General features: G+C 44.1%; 1 protein-coding gene and 1 pseudogene across 2 annotated transcripts; one reads left to right on the top strand and one right to left on the bottom strand.

The window, feature by feature from the left end:
* Positions 1-4768: 4768 nt before the first annotated feature.
* LOC117501231 lies at positions 4769-4887 on the bottom strand (annotated as a pseudogene).
* A 1178-nt stretch (positions 4888-6065) lies between these two features.
* On the top strand, positions 6066-12521 carry fam241a (family with sequence similarity 241 member A). 2 transcript variants are annotated; one of them, XM_034159775.1, is made up of 3 exons: positions 6084-6183; positions 9556-9606; positions 10659-12521. In XM_034159775.1, the coding sequence occupies exons 1-3, from the start codon at positions 6106-6108 to the stop codon at positions 10938-10940; spliced, it is 411 nt and encodes a 136-aa protein (XP_034015666.1). In that variant the 5' UTR covers positions 6084-6105; the 3' UTR covers positions 10941-12521. The 2 variants fall into 2 exon arrangements, with proteins under 2 accessions (XP_034015667.1, XP_034015666.1); XM_034159776.1 differs by lacking the exon at positions 9556-9606 and having other exon boundaries at positions 6066-6183.
* The last annotated feature ends 1130 nt before the right edge of the window (positions 12522-13651 follow it).

Raw genomic sequence — 13651 nt, 5'->3', positions numbered from 1 at the left:
AAGGACGGCGGACTCCGTCCATGCATTGATTACAGAGGGCTGAACGAGATCACGGTTCGCAACCGATACCCGTTACCTCTGTTGGATTCAGTGTTCACGCCCCTGCATGGAGCCCAAATTTTCACGAAATTGGATCTTAGGAATGCTTATCACCTGGTTCGGATCCAGGAGGGAGACGAGTGGAAGACGGCATTTAACACCCCGTTAGGTCACTTTGAGTACCTGGTCATGCCGTTCGGCCTCACCAATGCGCCCGCGACGTTCCAAGCATTGGTTAATGACATCTTGCGGGACTTCCTGCATCGGTTTGTCTTCGTATATCTAGACGATATACTCATCTTTTCTCCGGATCCTGAGACCCATGTCAAGCATGTACGTCAGGTCCTACAGCGGTTGTTGGAGAACTGGCTGTTTGTGAAGGGCGAGAAGTGTGAGTTCCACTGCACTTCTTTGTCCTTCTTGGGGTTCATAATCTCCTCCTACTCCATCGCCCCTGATCCGGCCAAGGTTGCGGCGGTGAGAGATTGGCCCCAACCAACAAACCGTAGGAAACTACAACAGTTCCTCGGTTTTGCAAATTTCTACCGGAGGTTCATCAAGGGCTACAGTCAGGTAGTTAGCCCCTTGACAGCCCTGACCTCCACAAAAGTCCCCTTCACCCGGTCGGATCGGTGCGAAGCCGCGTTTAGGGAGTTGAAGCGCCGGTTCTCGACTGCACCGGTTCTGGTGCAGCCCGATCCCAAGCGACAGTTTGTTGTTGAAGTGGATGCCTCTGACTCAGGGATAGGAGCCGTGCTATCCCAGAGCGGGGAGTCCGATAAGGTTCTCCATCCATGTGCCTACTTTTCCTGCAGGTTGACCCCAGCTGAACGGAACTATGACGTCGGCAATTGGGAACTTCTTGCGGTGAAGGAGGCTCTTGAGGAGTGGAGACACCTGTTGGAGGGAGCATCGGTACCATTTACGGTTTTCACGGACCATCGGAGCCTGGAGTACATCCGAACCGTGAAGCGTCTGAACCCCAGGCAAGCCCGCTGGTCGCTGTTCTTCGGGCGTTTTGACTTCCGGATCACCTACCGCCCCGGGACTAAGAACCAACAATCTGACGCCCTGTCCCGGGTGCATGAAGAGGAGGTCAAGACCGAGCTGTCAGACCCCCCTGAAACCATCATCCCCGAGTCCACTGTCGTGGCCCCCCTTACCTGGGACGTGGAGAAGACCGTCCGGGAGGCCCTGACACAGAGCCCGGACCCGGGGACAGGTCCGAAGGACAAACTGTACGTCCCACCAGAGGCCAGGGCTGCGGTCCTTGACTTCTGTCATGGTTCCAAGCTCTCCTGTCACCCAGGGGTGCGAAGGACCGTGGCAGTGGTCCGGCAGCGCTTCTGGTGGGCGTCTATGGAAGCCGACATCCGGGAGTATGTCCAGGCCTGCACCACCTGTGCCAGGGGCAAAGCCGACCATCACAAGGCCCAAGGCCTCCTCCAGCCTCTGCCTGTGCCTCGTCGCCCCTGGTCTCATATCGGCCTGGACTTTGTCACGGGCCTCCCGCCGTCCCAGGGCAACACCACCATCTTAACGATAGTGGACCGGTTCTCCAAGGCGGCCCACTTCGTGGCCCTCCCGAAGCTCCCGACGGCCCAGGAGACTGCAGACCTCCTGGTCCACCACGTCATGCGTCTGCATGGGATTCCAGCAGACATTGTCTCAGATCGTGGTCCTCAGTTCTCCTCCCAGGTCTGGAGGAGTTTCTGCAGGGAACTGGGGGCCACCGTCAGTCTCTCGTCTGGGTACCACCCCCAGACGAACGGGCAGGCAGAGCGGACGAACCAGGAACTGGAGCAGGCCCTCCGCTGCGTAACCTCTGCGCACCCGACGGCCTGGAGTGACCATCTGGCCTGGATCGAGTACGCTCATAATAGCTAAGTTTCATCTGCCACCGGCCTCTCCCCGTTTGAGGTGTGTTTGGGGTACCAGCCCCCATTGTTTCCGCTAGTGGAGGGAGAGGTCGGGTGCCCTCGATCCAGGCCCATCTGAGGAAGTGCCGTCGGGTGTGGCGTACCGCCCGCTCTGCCCTGCTCAGAGCCCGGACGAGGGCTAAGGCCCATGCAGACCGCCGGCGTTCCCCGGCAGGCGGTTTGGTTATCCACAAAGGACATACCTCTGCAAACGGAATCCCAAAAGCTGAAGGACAGATTTATAGGACCTTTCACCATCGTGAAGGTCCTCAGTCCAGCCGCAGTGAAGCTGGCAGCTTCAGCTTCACTGCGGATACATCCGGTATTCCATGTCTCCAGACTCAAACCCTGCCACACCTCTCCCCTCTGTGCCCCCGGACCGGCGCCGCCGCCTGCCCGGATCATCGACGGGGAGCCGGCTTGGACTGTGCGCCGACTCCTGGACGTTCGTCGAAAGGGCCGGGGGTTCCAGTATTTGATGGACTGGGAAGGATATGGACCCGAACCCTGGGTGAAGAGGAGCGTCATCCTGGACCCGGCCCTCCTGGCCGAATTCTACGCCCGGCACCCGGACAAGCCTGGTCGGGTGCCAGGAGGCGCCCGTTGAGGGGGGGGGTCCTGTTGTGTGGGCCGCTGAAGAGGAGGTACTTCTGGCCCACCACCACCAGATGGCGCCCTGCTTGGAGTGCGGGCTTCAAGCACGAGAGGGCGCCGGAGCCACTGGGAGTGACAGCTGTCACTCATCCTCAGCACCAGCTGTCACTCATTCATCATCATCACCATCACCATAAAGGCCGGACTGCAACTCCACCTCCTCGCCGAGAAATCAGCTACCATTCAGGTAATTTTCTCTGCTGACTCAAAACGTTGAGTAATAATCTGAACTTCTTTTGCAGACGTTATCCTGTGGTGTTTGCCTTATCTGTGAGATTGGCGTTTGGTGTGATCAGCGACGGCTTCGCTTCACACTCCAATCAGATAAGTGGTTAGACAGGAGCTGCACGAGTGTGTGATTGGAGGTGGAGGTTCTCCCTCCTTTACTGAACACTGACTGTGGGATTACTGAGTGTGCGAACTCACACTCATCTGGACTGTCTCTGTTTTCTGCCAGCAGTACCGGGTCTGACTGCTGAAGACAGCGGCCACCTGGGGCACAGGGCTTGGCGGCTCCGGTGTTCTTCAGCTCCGTTGGTGGTGGAAGCTGTGTGGGGATCCAGCTCTTCTCTCGCCAGGCGTCTTCTATCGTCGAGCCTGCCCACACGTCACCTGGTGTATGATTGACAGTCCACCATATTGTTATTGTCTGTACGTCGTTGTGCGATTCACAACATTAAATTGTTACTTTTGGCTTATCCATTGTCCGTTCATTACCGCCCCCTGTTGTGGGTCCGTGTCACGACACTTTCACAACATAACGTCTTGAAAGAGAGATGTCTTTCACAGAGAGGGTCAGTTATTTCTACTTGCTTGCATTTGCTGGAAGGTCTGTACCACATGGGAGCCCAGCTTAACTCTTTTGGCCTTTTTTTTTTTCTTTTTTTTTTTTCAAAATTTATGTCTGATTGTGTTTTTTTTTTTTTTGGTGCAAAATAATTAAATCAATGTTCTTGTTTCATACAGTTTTATTCAAGTTTGAACACCCTGGCAGAATTTTTGATTTATTGGCCATTTCTTTCAGAATATGAATGATGACACAAAAACTTTTATTTTTTTCACTCATGGTTAGTGGTTGTGTGAAGCCATTTATTGGCAAATAACTGTGTTTACTCTTTTTAAATCATAATGACAACAGAAACTAACCAAATGCCTCTGATCAAAAGTTTACATATGCTGGTGATTTTGGCCTGATAACATGCACTCAAGTTGACAGAAGCAAGTGTGAATCGCAACTTAAGGTAATCATCTTCAAGGATGATCTGTTTGTGTGTAATCAGTGTTTGTGTTTAAAAGGTCACTTAATTTCTGGGTTCCTGACAGACCATTATATCTTTCAGCCAGTGCTGCACTGACATTTCTGGTTTCTGAGTCATGGGCAAAGCAAAACAAGTGACCAGTGATCTGTGGGAAAAGGTAATTGAGATGTATAAAAAAAGAAATGGATATAAAGAGATATCAAGCACCAAAGAAAGTCAATCAGCAGTGTTCAAACTTGAATCAAGAAGTGGGAACAGGGACTATCATTGCTTCCATGATGTCCACTCACTGTGACCATCATGTCCTGAAAACCTTGCATGACCTGCCCTCAGGCCGTCGTTTTAGGGCTCCTATGAGGAGGACTAAAAGATTTCAGGTCTCGTTTATTCCTAGTGCAATTTTATTACTCAATGGCAATTAGCCTTTGATGTTGTTTATTTTGCACTACTATTGCTTATTTGCTCATCCACATATTGCATTTTTGCAATACTTTTTGTTTTTGGCATGGACTCTGGATTGAATATTTGACATTGTATGGGTATTGTTTTTATTGTTTTTATTTTATTTTATTATTATTATTATTATTAAGTTTTACTTTTATTACTAAGTTTAGTGATAAAGGTTACTTAGTTAGTTATTATTATTAAGTTTATTCCTTTGTTTCCTTCCTTGTTTGATTTTAGACTTTTAATTGGGTCTTATTTTCACTGTTGATATTATCTTTGTGTACCTTGTCCTTTGTGTGCTCCTGCTGCAACATTAATTTCCCTTTACGGGACAATAAAGAAATTCTGATTCTGATTCTGACACGTGGAAGTAGACATTTCGTCCGTCAGTCAAGACTAAACATCCACAGAATTACCACCTTTCTTCCCCCTAGGCAAAAAAAAAAGAAAAGGTTAAGGCACCTGGCATTCCAAGGCAGCCTCCCATTCACGTACTAAACAGGCCCAACTCTGATTAGCTTCAGAGATCAGATGAGATCAGGCGTATTCAAAGTGGTATGGCCTTAAGTATCGGTGGCACGAGGTAGTTGTGCTTTCATAGCTGCTGCAACAATGAATGTCGAGATTTTTGTTACATCTCTCTCTCTCTCTCTCTCTCTCTGCATATTTTGTTATTCAACCTTAAGTCACTTTCTTATGTGCAAAGGCAATGGAAATCTCATGTGGAACACAGTGCTAATGGTGACATCAGATGAGCACAACGTTTTCAGGACATGATGGTCACAGTGAGTGGACATCATGGAAGCAGTGATAGTCCCTGTTACCCTCAAATGTTTTGCATTATGCACAGAACTAGACATTTGGTCATTCAATAGTTAACATCCACAGAATTCTCACATTTCTTCCATCTCAGCAAAAAAAAAAAAAAAAAGCTTAAGGCACCTGGTATTCCGAGGCGGTCTCCCATCTACATACTAACCAGGCCCGGTTAGGAGTCCAAGGCATTTATTTTCAACAGCTAATAAAGTGACAAATCCAGGAAATAGTTATGGAAAAAAGGATGGACAAGGAGGAAGTCACTATTATTAGACTGACAATTGGGCATACATTCTTGAATAGTACTCTCTCTTCCTCTTCGGGAAAGACCAGGATCACCTGTGTTTGGAATGTCACTAGCCAGAGACAATGGAGCATGTCCTCATGTATTGTGAGAAATATTCCACGGAAAGGCAAGAACTTCTGTCAGAATTTGGAAGGATAGTTCTGATTATAGGTTCTCTGTGCAGTATTTTGGACATGGGGTCAAGTGGGAGGAAGAAGTTGTCTTTTTTTTCTTTCTTTTTTTTAATAGCTGAAAGACAGACTCTGGACTCATCAAGAGGATTTAATGCAACTTTAATGGACTGATGCAGCAGGTGGCAGTAATGCACCAAAAAAGATACCGGCTGCCGAGGAGGAGAAGCAGAAGAAGAAGAAGGAGGAGACTGAGAAGAAGAAGAAGAAGAAGAAGAAGAAGACAGACTCTGGACTCATCAAGAGGATTTAATGCAACTTTAATGGACTGATACAGCAGGTGGCAGTAATGCACCAAAAAAGATACCGGCGGCCGAGGAGGAGAAGCAGAAGAAGAAGAAGGAGGAGACTAAGAAGAAGAAGAAGAAGAAATTTTCAAGCAGGAGGTGGACAGTTATGGAATTTCCGAGTTACAAAGAATGCACCACGAAATTAACTGCACTTCCTGGTTTCGGCAGCGGTGTAACGGACAGACGTTCAGCCTTTGGTGGAGAATGTCCGTTGGCTTGTCGTCTGTGAAAGAGAAATGTGCTTCTGTGCCGTTACAGGAAAGAGGACGGCACCGGCACCAGGTGAGGGAAAAAAAGAAACAAACAAACGAAACACTAGATTCCTGAATCGTGACACAGGAACCGGGACCCATCCGTTGCTGTTGTTCCGTGAGGAACAGCTTGTCCTTTTCTCCTTGAATGGGATGAAAAACCCTAAACTCTTCCCTTTAGAGCTGCCAAACCTTGATGAATTTGCTTCTAATTTTTGTAATATGTTTCTGATGGCCAGTGTCTAACATGAGCCCCGGTGCTGTTGTGTGTCTGTGCACCGGCCGTGTTACCATTTAATCATTTTCAGCAAGTAAATGTAGAAACTAAAGTGGAAATCTGAGAGTTTATAAATTAATGCTGATAATCGAAATTGTGAATGTATTTCACAGTAAAAGCTTTTTAATGTTGAAACAACTATTAAAGAGTTTTGTTGTGACAGTACTAACGCTGTGTTCATTTGTATTCTGAACTCGGGGAAAGAAACAAAATCCGAGTCATTTGGCAAAATATTGGTTCCAACTGCGCTGAACTACTGAATGAACCTTTTTACGTTTTCAACATGTTTTTAAATAATTTAACCACATACAGCAACACATCCAGGTACAGGTACTATCAAAATAAATATTAAAAATAGTTAAGATATCAAATTTACATAAATTTATAATTTATGCTGATTTATTTAATTCATTTAAAGCGTGATTTATGCTTCTGCAGCTGTGTAACTCCATGTCATGCAATAAAGTTCTCCATTGCTGGGTTATGCTTTATTATGGATTAATTTGACCCTCAACAAGCTTTTCTTTCTACAATCATAATATCTATAATATCTGTGATTTTTTTTTTTTTTTTTTTTTTTTGAGGGGGGGCAACAATTTGGTGCTACTTGTTGCTTCTCAGACTAAAAATTTTATGAATGGTTAAGGGGTCTGCAACCTTTACTGTCAAAAGAGACATTTTTGTCCCGTCTTCCACAACTACATTTTTTCGAGAGCCACAAAACATGTTTGACCTGTAAAATGAATGAAGATAACACAGCTTATAATGTTTTTCTATATACAGTTTAACTATATGTTTATAATTGATCTTTTTGTTTTGTTTTTATAACTCCAACTCAGGAAATTTTGGATGATATGAAATTTGTGGTTGGGGGGAGACCCCATAATCATCCTGACATTTACTTTGACTTCTATTTACTGCAGACTGTGTGAAACCAACATATTTTGTGTTTTGTGTGGTCAGCTTTATTTTATTTGTTAACATATGTCCATTCCTACATTTAAGGCCTGCAGCATATTCCAAGGGAAAAAAGGTTGGGACATGGCAGTTTATTCTAAATGTAAAAATTAATACATTTTTCCAGACAGTTTTCTTGAAAAATGTCAGGGGATAAATACATGAACGTTTCCAAGTCACTGAATATTTCTTAGACTGCATTTACATCATTCATTCAGAAATACAATCCCAATTCCAATGAAGTTGGGATGTTGTGTAAAATGAAAATAAAAACAGAATAACAGAGACAAGATATTAAATGATATTTATGATATTTAATGTTAAAACTGATAACCTTATAGTTTTTCTGCAAATATTTGCTAATTTTGAAATGGATGTCTGCAACACGTTTCCAAAAAGCTGGGACAGTGGTATGTTTACCACTTTGTTACATCACCTTTCCTTCTAAAAACACTCAGTAAGCATTTGGGAACTGAGGACACTAATTGTTGAAGCTTTGTAGGTGGAATTCTTTCCCGTTCTTGCTTGATGTACGACTTCAGTTGTTCAACAGTCCAGGGTCTCCGTTGTCATATTTTGCGCTTCGTAATGCGCCACACATTTTCAATGGGTGACAGGTCTGGACTGCAGGCAGGCCAGTCTAGTACCCACACTCTTTTACTACGAAGCCACACTGTTGTAACACGTGCAGAATGTGGCTTGGCATCGTCTTGCTGAAATAAGCAGGGACGTTGCTTGGATGGCAGCATGTGTTGCTCCAAAACCTGGATGCACCTTTCAGCATTGATGGTGCCATCACAGATGTGTAAGTTGCCCGTGCCATCGGCACTAACACGCCCCCATACCATCACAGATGCTGGCTTTTGAACTTTACGCTGGTAACAATCTGGGTGGTCTTTTTTCCTCTTGTAGGGGGACACGACATCCAGGTTTATTGCTGAAGCAATGTGTGAAACTAAAAAAGAAATAAACTGTAATCACATTTTGAATTTTATATGCCCAATAAATGTACAAGGCATTTTGTGAAATCATTTTGTTTCTGTGTGTAAAGTAAAATAATTTCAAAACTGAAACTTAAACTAGAATGTTTAGCTATGTTAAAAATTCCTTTCTCTGTCAAAAAGAAAACGTTAAATTTTGTAGGGGGTTGATAATTTTATATGTGTATCTCGGTTAGCTGTCCCATCTATGAGAGAGTATAGTGTGGCTTTCAGGGGTTGGAGGTGCTGGTCTAACTACACCTTTGGGAGTGGGTGTTGGTCATAAGGTCTACAAACCAAAACGTCCACAAACCAAAACATCCACATTTATTTGCCCAAACATCTACAGTTTACTGGTAATAGAATGTAATAAATATAATATTATGTGTATGTATTTGTTAAATTATTTATTACCTTATCACATAAGGCATGAAGAAATTATAGAAATTTGAGAAAATAGTGACCTGTGGAAATACATGAAATAAAACAGACAACCATTATTTTCAGTCAAAAATTCCTTTATTTGTGCTTTCAAGCATCACAGAACAGCAATATATACTGGGGATGTGAATCTTACAACAACTCACGATTCAATTCGATTCCGATTCTTGGGGTGACGATTCGATTCAGGATTGATTTTCAATTGAAAGAGCTCTGAGAAATAGTTATATTACTTAAAAAATGTCTATGTTTAAGAAAATGGAGCTTCACAAGGTTAATCAAGTGATTCTAAAGATGTAAATTTACTTATCTGCTTTGCTCGTTCAGAGTTGGCTGGCAGTTTAGCGAAGCGCTGGTTAGTTGTCGGCAGATATCGCTGCTCCGCTTCTTTTAGCTCTGAGTGATGGCGTAGCATGTGGGCTTGCTGATTTCAAGTGTTTCCGAAGTACTTGACTTTCATTTTGCAGATTTTGCACACTGCATAAGTCATGTCAAGCTCCTTCTTACGTAGCAAATAATAAAATCCAAAATGCACCCAAACATTTGCCTTCAGCAAAGACGGTGCTGGCTGAATTTGCTCTTTGTCCGCCATGCTAAGCTGCAGCTCACGAATGTCTAGTTACATCCTCCGGGATACTGTCTCATAACTGTAAATAATATCCAAACATGTTTCCTTTTGATCCTGCTCGTTACCAAACCATCCCCACCCCTAGATGTCTCAGATATATTATTCTATTGCTTTTTTCAGATCCTTGAAGGATTTCTGGGTCCTGCTGTGGTCAAACCTCAGGACAGCCAGGTATAGTAGGGCGAACTTCATGTTGCGCTCTCGCAGAGCTTTTTTGCATTTCCTGAATGTATCCCATTTCATCTGTGTGGCTTTTGAGAATAAAGGGAAAATCATGATGGGGTTACCTTCCCAGATTAGCTCAGATTCATTCCGCGTGGTGCGTAGACTCAGCTCCCTGTCAGCTGAACATAGAAGGTGAACCAGGATTGTACACGGTCTCTCCCCTGCATTTTGTGGCACTATCGGGGCTCCGTGCCTGGTCTGTCTCCGGTGTTTGTGCCGTTTCCTTCCAGCCAAGGATTGATGTCAGTTGTTTCTGCATAAACACCGCCATATCCCTGTTCTCTTTACCTTTGGGGACTCCCACAAATCATAGATTATTCCTTCTGTTGCAGTTCAGGTTATCATGGAGGACTTCAAGCTCTACTTTGGTAGCTAGCAGGCTAGCTTCCAGCGAGGCTGTAAATTTTTTTTTATCAGTCCTCCAGCCACTCTACCCTTTTCTCCACCTCCACCACTCACGACATAAGTGAAGACAGTTTCCCTTTGACTGAAGTTGTGGTTCGGCGTATATCTTCAAGGCTGGCAAGATAGCTGCACATTTTTTGCAGCGTAGCAGAGATGTTAGCAGTGCCCTGGCTGAAGCGTGCTTCATCTGGGGTCTCCGAGCTGTTGTTGTCGCCATTGTGGTGTGCACCATGATGCTACAAATGCTTCTTAATATCCCCGCTTTTGAGTTGTTTTACCATCCTATTTGTTCAAGAAACTTTTAAAATATGAGACACATTCATAAAGTTATTAGGAACTAGTTGTTGGATTAATTTAACGATCCCAGTCGGAGCTTCGGTTCAGGCAGCCATCTTTACCAACCGCGTCACGTGACCCTTGTGTGTGTGTGTGTGTGTGTGTGTGTGTGTGTGTGTGTGTGTGTGTGTGTGTGTGTGTGTGTGTGTGTGTGTGTGTGTGTGTGTGTGTGTGTGTGTGTGTGTGTGTGTATATATATTTCTTGATTTATCTCTGTGTAAATTTCTGCAGGCTAATTATGATCTTTTGCTCCACAGGGTGATGGCAGCAGTACCCGAGGTGAACTTTCCACAAAGCCCGTGGACACCTGGAGCGCCCGCACGGAGCCTGAGCTGGATGACTGTGAGAGGCTGGGAACTCTGTTTGGAATGATGAACAAGTGCCTGCGTGGTTTGGGCTTCAGCCAAATGTACTTTGGGGACAAGACTGTGGAGCCGATACTGATTGTATTCTTCTGGGTGCTGCTGTGGTTCCTGGGGATCCAAGCCCTGGTATTGGTAGGAACTCTGTGTATCATCATTATTTATATGCAGAAGTAACAGCAGTCGTTTGTGCTTCCACGTGCAGTGTCAGGATGGAATCAGGATCTAGTGGATCTGTGCTGTTAAACTGGAAGCCATCAGAAGGGCTAGACCTCAGTGATAATTCTTGCTTTTAAAAATTTAAAATAAATCCGGCGCTGGACTGTATGACTGGATTTTCTCCAGCCACATCAGGAGCAGTGCTGTTTCTGGCAGCTGATGTTAATTCAGCTAGAACAAGGAAGCCAGAACGGGTCTACAGCATGCAAAATGTTGTCTTAGCCAGTGTGGTGGGTTTGTGACACTAAAACTCCTTCAGTGTGTGCTACACTCAGGTGTTCTATTGCTTTACAACTTTTAAAGAATGTATCAAAGTTCATCCGCATCCCTCATTTATTGTCATAAGACCAACACATCAATCATTGTGTTTAAAACTTTTGTTTGTCCTTCTCTGTGTAAACTACTGAACAAAAGCCAAGTCACTTGCAAGGAATTAGACTAGAATTGTGTTGTAATGTTAGATATTTGAATGTGATAGGCTTGGCAGGGCAGCTGAATGTCCTTCACAATAAAAGCACTTTACCATCAGAGCAGCTGCACTCACAGTGCAGCAAAAGCTTTACTCCAGACGGCAGCAACACAAGAGAATACTGTTTAAAATCTAACTACATTTAATAAGTAGTAATCAGTGATCTAATAGGTTACTGACTTATTTTGTTTCACAATGGCAAAGATTAATTCAGGTGTATGGTAATAAAAATGCCCTTTGGATTTGAGTCAGTATCACTACACTAAGGTAGTAATGGAACGTGGTGCCACTGGCACCGTGCTGTTCAGCCCGTTATAAATAAATGCTGCAGTGACTGTGTCGCTTCGGCCAGTGGCATGTTTAGTCAACATTCATACAAATCACTGGAAAATGTCAGAGGCTGAGACACACCTGCATTTCTAACAACCAGATGTGAAAATGTCAGCAAATGGATCAATTTTACAGTGAAAGAAAGCAATACAATTTTGACATTGAAGAAGCAAGAGTCAAAGTTGCACTTCTTCAACAGACACACACAGAGCGCAGGCTTGTTGGTCTGGGATTGGTGCCATTTTGGTTTCTATTTGTGTACACAGATGAGTCTACTCCTTGTTACAGTTGGTAACAGGTGTGTGCCATGTAAAGCTCCTATGTGCCTTCTTAAAAACTCTTCTTTCGTCAAATATTGTTGCGTCATATCAGGTAGAGATCGGGCTGTGTTTTTGGTGTGCTGCTGCTCACTCTTTCCCCGTCATTTGTTTGTGATTGTGAATTTTATTCCCCACTGTAATGTTTACAGTGCGCATTCAGATTGGGCTTTTCCTTCATCTGAATTTTCTTTTTTCTTCTTCCTCTTCATTTTTTACTGGCTCAGCAGTTAAAGCCAGTTATTTTAGTCAGTTATAGTTTAAAAAAAAAAAAACTTTATAGTTTTCATGGCAGTGAGTTCTTTCCAAGTTCATAGAATGTCCAGTAAAAGTTGTTGTTGTTTCTTCTATGATGTCAAAATGCCTGTCTACAAATCATTTCTCTGTCTGTTTAGTTGGGTGCCAATCATGGCACCCGTGGGGGGGGGGATGGCGGCTAGGTCTGTTTCTCTAGAGGAGCGCAGTACACATGTTTGGGACACATTGCTCGTGTCGCTTGTCGGGTTTGCTCTGTTATCATGGACGCGTAATACACAAATAATGAATGTTTATGAATTCAATGGTATGAATATTTAATTTGGTGAAAAGCTGGAACATACATATATGGTATGTTCCAGCTTTTCACCAAATTAAATATTCATACCATTGAAAGAATGTAAAAACATTCATTATTTGTTTTATATAACGGCTAAAATAGATCCTTGTCATTTGATATTTTATTAATTTATAAACAACAGAAAAGGGACATACATTTTGGTGTTCCACTGCTGCTAAAGTCCAAATTGTGATGTGTAATCCAGTAATGCTGTGCACGGACTTCGGACTTCCATTAAAAAAAAAAGAAGAAAAAAAAGACTTTGTGTAGTTCCTCATTTCAGCCAAAAATCACCTCAGATTTTCATCTGAACAGCTCTTCATGCATCCAGAAGGCTTACAGCAGAGTGGATTCTGTGTGTGCATTACAAGAATTAGCAACGTCAGTTAGGTCAGTGAAATCAGCGTGTTGTTGTCCCCCGCGCGCGCGCACACACACTCGCCACCGGGTCGGCACTTGTGCGCGCGTGTACTACCAAAAAAAGGCTGTGTACATCGCCAGTGCAGTGATAAAAAAAATCACATCAGAAATTAGTCCAGCTTTTCATTCTTTCTTCCTGCTAACAGCCTCCAGACAGCACAGTGGATTTGTTTTTTGTGTGTGCGTGCGTATGCACGAGCGAGTGTGCGCTCATGGGTGCGTGTGCAGAGTGGAATGGTGCCAAATGTATGCAACCAAATTTGCACTCTAAATGGAACCAAACAGCACTCTAAATGTAATGCAACACAAATGGGACAAATTAATCCATGTCATGTGACATACAAAGCACCAATCAAATGACAAGGATCCACTCAACCGTTATATAAAACAAAATCAGTACATAACGTGAGTGTGACACAGGCCGTGTGTCCCACTCCACCAAGAACCTGTGACGACAGGAAACACACCAAACATTTACATGCACAGTTTCCGCACTCATGGCCACAGGTGTTTTTACCTCATTGTCATCATGGGTGTG

The sequence above is a fragment of the Thalassophryne amazonica genome, chromosome 19 (assembly GCF_902500255.1).
Source record: "Thalassophryne amazonica chromosome 19, fThaAma1.1, whole genome shotgun sequence".
In the NCBI taxonomy this organism is placed as follows: Eukaryota; Metazoa; Chordata; class Actinopteri; order Batrachoidiformes; family Batrachoididae; genus Thalassophryne; species Thalassophryne amazonica.
The sequence above is the reverse complement of the archived record's forward strand: the minus strand, read 5'-3'. Positions and strand labels throughout refer to the sequence as shown.